The following is an 11,885-nucleotide window of genomic DNA, read 5'->3' on the forward strand; positions in this document are numbered from 1 at the left end:
AGTGCATAAAAAAACATTAAAAGACACCTACATAACAATTAACTAAGTAAAAAATCCTTATAGCAAGTAAAAAACTTTACTTTAAATTTTCAAAAAAAAAAAAAAATTAAAAAGTAAAAAATAGTTCATCAAAAACCAAAACAATATAAAATGCCTAACACTTACTGTACTTGCAAAAATTAAAAAAAAACCAAACTACAAACAGGGTGAGGGGTACAAAGCTAGCAATAATAAGTAATAAATCTAAAACCCTAAACCAACAAAAAACCTACAAATTAATAATAAATGCACTCCATGTAGCTCAGAATAATGAGTGGTGTTGGTGTTGAGGTGGTGGGTGGTGTTGAGGGCTCACCTGTAGCAGGGAAGGGGTTGCTTCTACTGTAGCTGCTGCTGGATTTGACACCTGCCAGAATCCTGGGTTGTCCTTCTCCTCTTGCATCCCCTGACCCTGGAAGGGCAGGAAGGAAACTCCTGCAGCTCCACCTGTGTCCTGCAGAAAGAGCTGGGAGCAAGGCCTGAGGCTGGTGTGTGCCCAAACCCCAGGCTTTGCAGCCCTCCTCTGGCATTAAGCTCTGGGCTTCTTCTGAAACCTCTTTCTGCTAAGGGCTAATTTTTTTTTTCCACTGAATCTTCTTTCCCTTCCTGGACATCTCCAGAGCATGGAGGTGAAAAGATTTTCCTAAGGTCATATTCCTTCCTTCCCTAGTGCTGAGTCACCACTGCATTCACCACGGGAACAGATTTTCATCTGCAGAGACTCAAAAGGATCTTGAGACACACAAATAATGTGGGCCTTCCACTGACAGCATCAAGGACAGGCTGGCAGCCACAGACAAACATTTCTGTAACTTTCACTGAGGTTTCCCAAAGCTCTGGGCTTGGAGTGTGAGAAAGTGAGGGACTCAGTTGTCCAGGTTTTGTTGTTGCCTTTGTCAGAGAGGTGCTGGCCAAATTCCTACCCCACGTCTGGGGACAGCACTGTGGTGTTACCCCACTGCTGCAGCACCCAGAGGAGAAGTGACAGAGGTGAAACATGCAACACACACACACCAAAGCTTAAGTGAGCTAGGATAACCCGAGGTTCTCACCCTCCTCATCCCTTCTAGCGCTGGTGTCACCAAAGTCACCTGAGCAGGGCAGAGCTGGAGTCACCATCCCTGCGAGTGGCCAAAAAAATAGTGGGTGTGGTACTCCCGATATGGCTTAGCGGGCACGGTGGTGTTTGGTCAAAGGTTGGACTTGATCCTGGAGGTCTTTTCCAGCCTTAATGATTCTCTGAAAGCACACGGGTTGGACACTTTCCTGGGCAGGATGAGGCCGGGCTGGCAGGGCAGAGAGCCGGGAGGGCAGGGGGAGGGAGACGGGAGGGCAGGGGGAGGGAGCCAGGAGGGCAGGGGGAGGGAGCCAGAAGGGCAGGGGGAGGGAGCCAGGAGGACAGGAGGAGGGAGCCGGGCTGCCCAGAGCTATTTACTCAGCTACAGCAAAGCTGCTCATCTTTCTTAGCTCTCTCTAAGCCATGAGTCCTAACCCCCTTCGGGGCACATTCAGGCAGGGCAGGAATTTAGTTTAAGGGATATCAAGTCAGGGTTTAGATGGTGTTTGACCTAGTTTGTGACTGCTGTGGCATCTAAAGGAGCACTGCTGGGGGGACAGGCTCTGCAAGACAGGGAACTGAGGGAGAACCAGCAGCCCTTTTCACAGCTGAGCAGCTGTGGTGGATTTGGAGAGGCGAGGCTGCGTTCAGACCCCTCTGAACAAGGGTCCTAAGAACAAGGGGATCAAACAGCTCCTCAAAGTTTGCAGTCCCTCCTCGATCCCACTGCCAGCCAGAGTGAAGGTGTAAGCAAGTGGATGCAACCTGATCCAAGCCAGCCACCACCTCGGTGGCAAAGCATTCCTTCACAACACTCACACACGTGGGACTTTGCCATCAGCTCAATCCAAATGACAAAAAACTTCAAGGACTAAAAGTTTTACCTTCAGTATCTCCTCAGGAGGCAAAGGAAGCTTCCTGGGAGCTGTGGCTCCGCATTGCCAGGCTCAGGGGCTGCTGCCTGCCCTGCTCTGGGCACAGGAATCATGCAGGAGCCCCACACAGTCACACCCCAGGGCTGCTGTCTGTAAAGAGGGAAAGGTCAGGCTTAGCCTCACATCTGCCTCAGGGCTGAAGATAAAGGTGTGGCAGCAGCTCCCCTGTGAGTGAAAGGAAACCCCAAACCATGGTAAGACCCATGGCTGCCTCTGCTGGCAGAACTCCATAGGCCACAGCTGGGTTTTTATACAAAAAAATTTATCTTTGCAGGCTCAAGTGAGAAGGAGCTGAGGAGGGAGTGAGACAGGGGCTGTCCCTGAGAAATTATCCCTGATGCTCCAAGGGCTGGAGCCCCTCTGCTCTGGGCCAGGCTATGAGAGCTGGGGGTGCTCACCTGGAGAAGAGAAGGCTCCAGGGACACCTCAGAGCCCCTTCCAGGGCCTAAAGGGGCTCCAGGAGAGCTGCAGAGGGACTGGGGACAAGGGATGGAGGGACAGGACACAGGGAATGGCTTCCCACTGCCAGAGGGCAGGGATGGATGGGATATTGGGCAGGAATTGTTCCCTGGGAGGGTGGGCAGGCCCTGGCACAGGGTGCCCAGAGAAGCTGTGGCTGCTCCTGGATCCCTGGCAGTGTCCAAGGCCAGATTGGACAGGGCTTGGAGCAGCCTGGGACAGTGGGAGGTGTTCCTGCCCATGGCAGGGGGTGGAATGAGATGAGCTTTGAGGTCTCTTGCAACCCAAACCATGCTGGGATTCTATGAGATACTCCAGACAGACCAAGCTACTGCAGCTGCATCTGTGCAGGAGTTTTAGGTGTGAGCTCACCATCAGCACAGAGGAGACTCCTGTGCTGTGCACCTACAAGGACAGGAAGGAGCCAGGACTGGGAGCAGCACACAAGTGACACACTCAGAGCACACGACAAGGGCTCCAGGCTGTGAACATCTCTCAGGGCACTGAACAGCAGCCAATGTCCTGCTGCCCTCCTGGCTCACCCCCAAAGCACCAGCACCCATCTCCTCACTGGCACTGCCTATTCCAGCCTGTCCTTCTCTAGTCTTGGATGGGACTGGATGGACTGGGAATTTCTCAGGGAAGAAGCACAGGCTGCCCTCACAGGTATAAATAAAATGCTGTAGCACTGCACAGAAGTGAGAACTAACACAAACCTCTGCTTCAAAGTGCAAGTGTTTCCCTGGGCTGTGTACCCTGAGTGTTTCTTTCAAGGAAATCTTTTATGGATTCCACGAGAATGGAAAAACCAAATGCAAGGAAAGGCAAGTCTGGCCTGAGCCATTTCCTCTGAGGAAGCAGCACCTGTCCTAGGGTTAAAGGTGTATCCCTGGAGACCTGCTGCTGTACTCACACAGCTACTCCCAGTTTTCAGACCACCACTCTCTGTATCAGAGCTTTGTTCCAGGGTGGAGCAGTGGCAGTTTGGAATTGATCCTCTTGTTTGTTCCACGTTTCCTTGGAAAGTGACCTTGCTGTGGAGCACTTTGTGTAGCTCTGGCTCTGACATCTGTATCCCCTGAATCCAGCAAAAGGAAATCTTCTGGCTCTACCAACCCCTCTTTATCATAAAGATAAAATATTTCCAGCAGGATCAGTGGGTCCAGTATGAAAGTAGACAGGTCTGCACCTGTGCACAGCTCACACTGTGAGAGGCACCAACACTCCAGGCTGTGCCAATGCTACACTGCTACACTGAAAGATGAAAATCCTCACTAAACAAGCAAAAAGGTGGAAAAAGAGCCCGAGAAGGAAGGCAGTGCCAACTGCAGAAGTTTCTAAGTGTGATGAAAGGAGACAAAAAGCCTTTGTCTGCACTGCACAGTGTTGGATGGCCATGTTATCTGCACCTACATGCTCTGGAGTCTCTTACATAACCACAGGATCTGCAATGTTTCATCCAGCAGGAGCAAAAATAGAGTTCTGCCTCCGCCTGAAATTCCTGCAGTGGGGGTGAGCACGGGAACAGCCCCTCCCCAGCCTCCCCTGCCACACTGGGATCCTTCCACACTGAACTTCCCACTGAAATGAGAAGGTATTTGGTGCTAGCAGGTACCTGGCCTTTCAGGTTCCCAGTGAGGGGGTCAAAAAGTGATCACTGGGCTTTCCAAATGAGGCAGAAAATTTGTTCAGCCCCTTCCAGATGTGTAGCTGTTACCTGTGACACCATTCTGTGCACACATCTGGGCTGGGAATGTTGAGCACCCAAGTGAAAGCTCTGTAGGAAGGATTTGTGGTCTCATTCTTGCTTACTGGAGCTTCCTGTGCTCGCCCTAGATACACATCTGCCTAAAACTGTGTCTAAAAGACATTGGCTCAAGAATAATTTGCCTGGGAATCAGGCCCAGCTCTGTTTCCCAAGCTACCTGGTCACCAGTAATCTGCATTTCTGGGGCTCCTAGAGAGGAAAGTCAAAGCTTTCTCCCCACAGCACATAATTGCCAGAGAAGATGAGGACTCACCCAAGTGGAGAGTGTCTGACATGTTTCTCCTCCAAGTTCTGCTGCAGGGAACTGCCTGAGGCTCAAAACAACGTTTACAGTCCAAGGAAATTAAAACCTTCACCCAAATACCTGCACTGGGATCTTTGAGGAGACCTGTGGAGAATAACAGAACAAACCTGGCATGAGAAATTGAGGTGTTTCATCAGCATTAATAAACAACAAAAATAAAATGAGTGTGAAATGAGGGATTCTGCCTGTATGGAAGTCTGGCTGCTGCAGCACAGACAGGTGCTGGCTGGGCTGGGGTCTGAGCTATTGACTTCATCACTGACACCTCTGCAGGCGCCTTGAAAAGTGTCCTAGAATAAATCTTATTAAATTGACAGAAACATCATCATTTTTGAACTAGCCCTCTATGAAAGAAGACTGAGGTTCCATCAGACTGGATTAGGAGGCTGGGTTTCAACACCTGCCACGCTCCCTCCAGCCTCACTCCCACTGCTGCACTCCAGGCTGGACACACACAGATGTCACCGGCAGCACATGGAGAATGTGCTCTTAATTAGCGGCTCTGTGAGCAGCTAATGAGAGCTGACACCATCTATTAGACACCTTCCTCAGAGCTCTCTGCTCTGCACCTTTCCAAACCGTGTGAGGGCTGTTTCCTTTCACAGACACCTGCTCCAGACGGGATTTGTTTGAGATCTTCCGACAAAACAGCCCGGCTGTCCCTAAGAACACAAGGGAGGGCTGACAACACGCTGCTCGTGCACCTTAAAATTCCAGCTTTGTTTTAGGGGAGTCCCGCAGCGGGGCTGCCCGGGACGGGACGGGGCTGCCGGGGGCTGGCAGCTCCTCCGCGGTGCCTGCGCTCCCTCTGCCGGCACCAGAGCTCCGGGAACGGCGGGGAAAGCCTCGCCCTCAGCCCCCGGGCCGTGCCCACCGCTCCACGACGGACGGTGTTTATCCTACAAAGGCTTTTCCGCGGGCAGAATAATAACCACCACAGCACGGCTGTGATGGAGCAAACTTGGTCAACTTCCCCCAGGCTCTGGACCTCCAGGATACAACCACTAATTATGTATTGGCACAAACGCGGGAATAATTTACTCAAAACTATGTTGGATAAAGCAGCTGGATCCTTGCTGTTGGGAGACGGATCCCTGCTTGTCCCAGCCAAGACGTGAACAGAGGAGAGGGAGCAGGACACCGTCTCTGAACAAGAGAAGCAGGATGGAAGCAGACCCAGCATTCCGTGAGGCACCTGAACAGCTCTGGGAGCAAATCCAGCCCTCCACAGGGCACCTGGAGAAGGTATTTCATGTGCTGGTATTCCCAGAGGCTGAACTTGGAGGAAACTGAGCGGAGAGGTGAGTTCCTGAGAGCAGGAAATGGAGCCCTGGAGTTCTACCTATCCCTTCCTAACTGAGGCTGAAAGCACGTTAACAGCCGGGGTTTTACACCCCAAAATTAAATCAGCAACATGTACTCTGTACAGAGGAGCTCCCCAGCCCTGCAGGGCTCTTGCAGCACGGCCCGGGGGAGCTCAGAGCTCCTCTTCCTGAGGTCCCAGCGTGGGCCTGCCCGAGCTAGAGGAGCTGGTCAGTACCACAACAGCTGCCCCATAACCGGGCTAGCGTAACCACGAGTGGTGTGCAGTCACGACCGCAATGGCGGAGATAACGAAGGCAAAACAGTGTCATAAACACGAGGGACACTGTGGCACAGGGGAGCTCAGAGGCGGCAGCAAGGAGGCCGCGGCTGGGCCACCTCGCACGGGAGGAGCCTGGTGTCCCCCCGGGCCCGGCGGGCTCCGGGCCCGCCGTCGCCATGGGAACGGGCCGTTCCCGGTGCACCGTGTTTCGGCCCCGCCGCTCCGCGCCCCCGGCACGATGGTTCCGCTGAGGGCGGTGACAGCGCGGGGACAGCGCGTCCCCTTTAAGAGCGGCGCCGCCATGATCTGCCTGGTGCTGGGTCTCTTCGCCGGCCTCTTCCACAGTGGTACGGAACGGGACGGGACCCTCGGTTCTGGGTGTGAGGACCAGGGACCCCCACTCTCTTTACGCCTGAGAGCCAGGGACGTTCCCTTCCTCGGGAGACACCCCGCGGCTGCAGGCCCGGGCCTGGGTTCCCCTGTCCCTGTGCCCTCTGCGCCCGACGGCCGCCGGCAGGACCGCCCTGCCCCTCTCTGCGGGAACCTGGGAACCCCCCTATGTCCCCACGGCTGAGGGCCTGCGACCCCCCTGTGCCCGCTTGGCTGGAGGCCCACAGGAGTCTCATCCCCCCCTCAGACCTCTGTCCTCTCCCTGCAGCCTTCAGCGGGGTCAATGAACGGACCTTCGTGGCCATCAAACCGGACGGGGTCCAGCGGCGCCTAGTCGGGGAGATCATCCGGCGCTTCGAGAGGAAGGGGCTGCAGCTGGTGGGGATGAAGCTGCTGCAGGTGAGCGGCCGGGCCCACCCAGGCTGGGGGTCCCTGGAGCCGAGGAGCCCCTGCAGCCCCCCAAGCCCTGGCTGTGCCGGTAACTGCTGGGAATGCTGCCTGTCATCCGGCCTGTACAGACTGCTGGTGTGATTTCAGCACCAAATCTCACAGCTCAGAGGAGAGTTGGCACTGGGAGGGGTGATTCTAACTATGGGGAGCATTTCTGCCCTTGACTGTGCCCATACTCCAGGGCTGTCACTGTAAGCTGGCAGCTGGAAATTCCTGTCTGTGTCAGGCTCCTGCTGTTTCACTCCTGGAACTGAGCATCTGTGCAAGAGCTTAATTATCTTAATTTCCTGCAGCCCTTGCTCAGATCCCCCCATGTGGGAGTAGACTAAGCTGTGTGCTCTGTGCAGGCCTCGGAGGAGCTGCTGAAGGAACACTACATCTCCCTCCGGGACCGCCCCTTCTACAGCCGCCTGGTGAAGTACATGAGCTCCGGGCCCATCGTGGCCATGGTGAGTGCTGGCCAGGGCCCCTGCACCAAGGGACAGGGACAAAGTGCAAGGTGTCAGCAGCAGTGGCTGTTGGCACAGTGGAAGTAAGGTGGTATGTCCCTTCAGAGGGTCTCTTGAAGCTGTACTGAACCGCAGGGATGTTTTCTGTTGTAAATTCAATCATAGAATGGTTTGGGTTTGAAGGGACCTTAAAGGCTTGTCCACCCCCTGCCATAGGCAGAGACACCTTCCACTATCCCAGGCTGCTCCAAACCCCATGCAGCCTGGCCTTGAGCGCTTCCAGAGATGGGGAGAAATCCACAGATAATTTGGATTATTTTCCAAAATCAACATTGGAAGAATAATTTGGAGAGACCTTTTCCTGTCTCTCACCTGGGTGGATCCGGTGGGGAATTCAGAGGGCAGATGTGACCTGCTGGAGCAGTTGTGGAAACTGATCCTGGCTTTGCTCTCCTGTAGGTCTGGCAGGGCCTGGATGTGGTGAAGACAGTTCGCACCATGATTGGGGAGACCAATCCAGCTGAATCCAGGCCTGGCACCATCCGAGGAGACTTCTGTGTTGAAGTTGGCAAGTGAGAGCTTTGACTTCTTCTTCCCTCAGTGCTTCAGAGCATCCTGTCCAGGCATTCCTGTGCCAGGCCTGCCTGAGCCACATGAGTCTGCATTCCCAGAGCAGAAGTTCTCCCTTTTGTGCTCAGACCAGAGCTGAGCTCTGCTTCCCAGGGCTGGCTTTAGTAGGAGGAAGAGCCTGGGTTGTGTCTTTCCTTCCTCCTGAGTCCTCTGTTGAAAGCAGGTGGGGTTTGCCTGTTTTCCTCTGGCAATTGGGACTGTCAGGCTGTGAAGAGGAAGGGAGGCTCCCACTCTGTCCTTTCGTGGGAGCAGGTGAATATCCATGGGTGGTGACCTTGGGTGGCCCCAGCCTGGCTTGTGGTAGACACAGCTCTTACTGAACCATCCTGGCTTAGATCTGTTTCCTGTTGTCTGATACCAAACCTGCTTTGATGGAAGGGGGAATATCTGGAGGCACAGCTGGAATCACTGACATAAAAATTGCAAATCCCAGAGCTACAGCCACTTGCAGCTCCTCCTGTAGCAAACAAATGGTTCCTCAGCATAGGAGGAGGGAGTGCTGGGAACTGCTGGAAGGATAGGATGAGGGGTGTGTGATAGGAAGGGATATTGTGGGATAGGACTGGCTCCATTGCTTTAATGAAATTGGTCAAGGGGGCATTTTCCAGGCTGCAGCATCCCTCTGCCACTGTTGGGAAGGATAAGGATTTGACAGGAAGGTCTTACAGCTATATATGTATAATAGAAAGATTTTTGAATGTAGAATTTGAAGAAGGAATAGAAATGATAGCAAGTTTTGATGTAGAAGAAAAGAATTGGTGAGTCAGTTTTACTAGATAACTAAGAAGCTAAAGAGTAAAATGAGTTGGAAGGGGTTTTTATGACTCAGAGCAAAAGATAAATTCACTTCAAACAAAGTACGTTTTTACTAAGCAAAAAGATTTTTACAGGCAAACAAAAATGCCATGTTGCAAGCAGAAAGAAAAACTTCAAAATTTTCTACTGTAAGAAAACTGAAAAACAACTTTTAGCTTAAACTGTAACATACTAACTTTCTGTGATTGAAAAATAGTAACATGAACATGGTAATGTTAGTAGTTATGATAGGCTATAGGTAATAGTAAAAGTATTGATCTGTTGCCATGTTTTAAGATTCTCTGCAATGAAAAGTAAATAATGCATTGTAACCAGAACTAGAGTGGCTTCAGACGAACCCACAGCTGTGGCTGAAAAGGCTGTGGGCTGGGCTCTTGTCACCCACAACCCGTGAATTGCTGGATCATTTAGAAACAATAAACAGCATTTTAAAAAACCACCTGAAGTCCTGCATCCCTCGTTTCCCTTTCTGAGCTTGGTTAGAGCTGCTCCCTTTGTCCTTGCCCACAGGAACGTGATCCACGGCAGTGACTCGGTGGAGAGTGCCCAGCAGGAGATCTCGCTCTGGTTCCGCCCGGAGGAGCTGCCGTGCTGGGAGGACACAGCTGCACGCTGGATCTACGAGTGAGGAGCAATCCCAAGGGAAGTTCATCTTCCTGCTGGGACACAGGACATTTCCATCCATTTCATGGCAGCTGCTGGGGCTGCCTGCAGATCCTCTGTGGGATTCCTCTTCTGCCTGGGGGATCCTGGGAGCTGGGCTGTGTGTGGAACTCTGTGGTTCAGCTCCCACCAAGGGGAGCTGTTTCTTTTTCTCTCTTTGCTCTAGTAAGTAGTTGGTACTGTTTCTCTGTTTGCTGCAGCATCTTAAATCCTAAGTAGCTCAAGCTGATTTGCTGAAGTAAAACATGGGCTCTTGGCCCATTCCTGGGTGTTCTCATTCCTGCCTAGAACAGGAGAATGCATTTTTCCTTGCTGCTGGTCACAAGGTGATGGGCTTGACAGTTTACCTGCATTTCTAGAAGGCTTTTCACCAAAGGCTTTTAAAGAATTGGGCTGCTATAGGATAAGGGAGCAAATTCTCATTTTGGAGTTCATTCCAAGACAAGGAATGAAGGATGGGACAATTCTCTCTCCCTTGGTGTGCTGGGGCTGGCACAAGCCCACCCAGTTTCACACATGATGAGTGAGTCCATGGAAGGAAGATTCTCCAAATGCTGTTAAACGCACAATCCCTCAGGCTCTGGTTCCTGGGCTGTGGCTGCTGGGAGTGGGAAGCTCCTCCAGATCTGCTCTGCTTCTCTGGGGCTGCATGGCCCTGACCCAGCCTGACACCAGACTGTCCCTCCATGGTCACTGATGTGAAGCAGCAGCACTGGGGCAGCCACAGGAAGAGAAGGGGGAGAGGGAGGCAGGGAAGGATTTGTGGATCTGGGGCTCAGGAAGGATGGCTTAGGGGAGTATTTTGTTCTCTCTTGTGCACAGCACAGGCTGTGTAGTCCTGGCACTGAGCTGTGGCAGAGCCCAAGATCTTCCTTGTCCTCCCGAGAGCTTGCAGTGGAGATTTCCTGCTGGGAGGGTATCTGGAAACCAGTTTGTAATGGGCTGGACACCACCTGTGAGCTGTTCCTGGGCCACCTAGCTCCTCACAGTTGTGCTGTGTCTGAGCTCCCTGTGCAGCCCCACCAGAGCATAAGGACAGGAACAGTGACATGGAATCCTGCCATGGAACAGGGACACAGTTAAACCGAGGGAATGAGATCCCCAGGGCATCCTGTGTGCAGGATGAGTCTGACAGTGCCCTCAAAGCCTGTCCATCTGGGTCCTCAGCTTTGTAGGTGCTGGGGAGTGAGGGCAGCTCTTGGGGGGCAGAGTGAAGTCACCCCCACTCCTGCTCTGTGCTGGCCCCAGGGTGGTAGGGCTGGGAGGTCTCCCTCTAGTGAGTGGGGCTGTCCAGCTGCCTCAGCCAAGGCTCTTCCTGCCTTGGGGCCTTCTCCAGGCACCTGTGTCCAGCTCTAAATACTTGACAGATCCTGTTTGTTCCTGGATCTTGTCCACTTGGCTGAACTTGGAGTCTGGCTGCAGCAGGGCTGCAGAAGATGCTGGTGCAGACAGAGGCATGAACTGAGTGGGAGGAAGGCCACATCTGTTGTTTAAAAGATGGAGAGAGAAGAGCTGTTGACACCAAGAGCTGCTAGCTCTGACACAGAAAAGCTGCCCAAATACCCGAGCTTCATCTCCTGCCATTGCCTGTTCCTGTAGGATCCCTCTTCTCCCTGTCTACATGTCAAAGCCCACTGAACTCCAGTCAGGTAACAGACCTGACTCATGAGACACAATCCCAGGCCAGTCCTCTCCTCTCTGTGTGTGTAGATTTGGTGTCTGCCATGACCTCGTCCCGCTCTGGGGCACGACGGAGCAGCAGCTGCAGGGAAAGGGCCCCCAGAGGCACTGCTGGGAGCAGGTACAGGAGCTGAGCTGTGGATGGTCTGCCTCGAGCCCCTGGGGACTTCTGATTGCTTTGCATGTTGGTTCCTGCTGCTTCTTCTCTGTCCAAGACTGTGTTAAACTGTAACAATAAAAGTAGAAGCTGTCTGTTGTTCCTCTTAGGGTCCTTGAATGCAGGAGGCTGCAGGTGCTTGTCACAAATAGCCTGGGTGGCAGAGTGGAGGGGAGGTTTTGGCTGCAGCAGTTGTGTGTCGGAGCTGGAGGAGGTGAAGGCAGCAGAGATCCTGTTGTCTCTGCTCCCCATATCTTTGCCTGAGAGCCCCTTAATTCCAAAATTATACTAATTCAGAGGGAGGGATTTATTGTCTCCATTTCGAGGGAAGGCCCTGCTCTTCCTTAGCACACACCTGTCTTTTTCGAAAGCAAAACACCTGTGCAGGGCTCTTGTGCTTTCCACCAAACCAGTGGATGGGGTTAAGTGAAGCCAGGCTGCTGCTGCAGCACCACATGGTCATGGCAGCAGACCCAGCAGGCTCTGCTCCTGCAGGACTCACA

At 52.9% G+C, this 11,885-nt stretch overlaps 1 protein-coding gene across 1 annotated transcript; it reads left to right on the forward strand.

Moving 5' to 3' along the window:
* The first annotated feature begins 6,371 nt into the window (after positions 1–6,371).
* NME3 (NME/NM23 nucleoside diphosphate kinase 3) lies at positions 6,372–11,477 on the forward strand. Its single transcript, XM_014888533.2, has 5 exons — positions 6,372–6,494; positions 6,806–6,936; positions 7,335–7,436; positions 7,896–8,008; positions 9,393–11,477. The coding sequence occupies exons 1-5, from the start codon at positions 6,386–6,388 to the stop codon at positions 9,508–9,510; spliced, it is 573 nt and encodes a 190-aa protein (XP_014744019.2). The 5' UTR covers positions 6,372–6,385; the 3' UTR covers positions 9,511–11,477.
* Positions 11,478–11,885: the final 408 nt, after the last annotated feature.

The sequence above is a fragment of the Sturnus vulgaris genome, chromosome 16, assembly GCF_052056855.1.
Source record: "Sturnus vulgaris isolate bStuVul1 chromosome 16, bStuVul1.hap1, whole genome shotgun sequence".
Lineage (NCBI taxonomy): Eukaryota > Metazoa > Chordata > Aves > Passeriformes > Sturnidae > Sturnus > Sturnus vulgaris.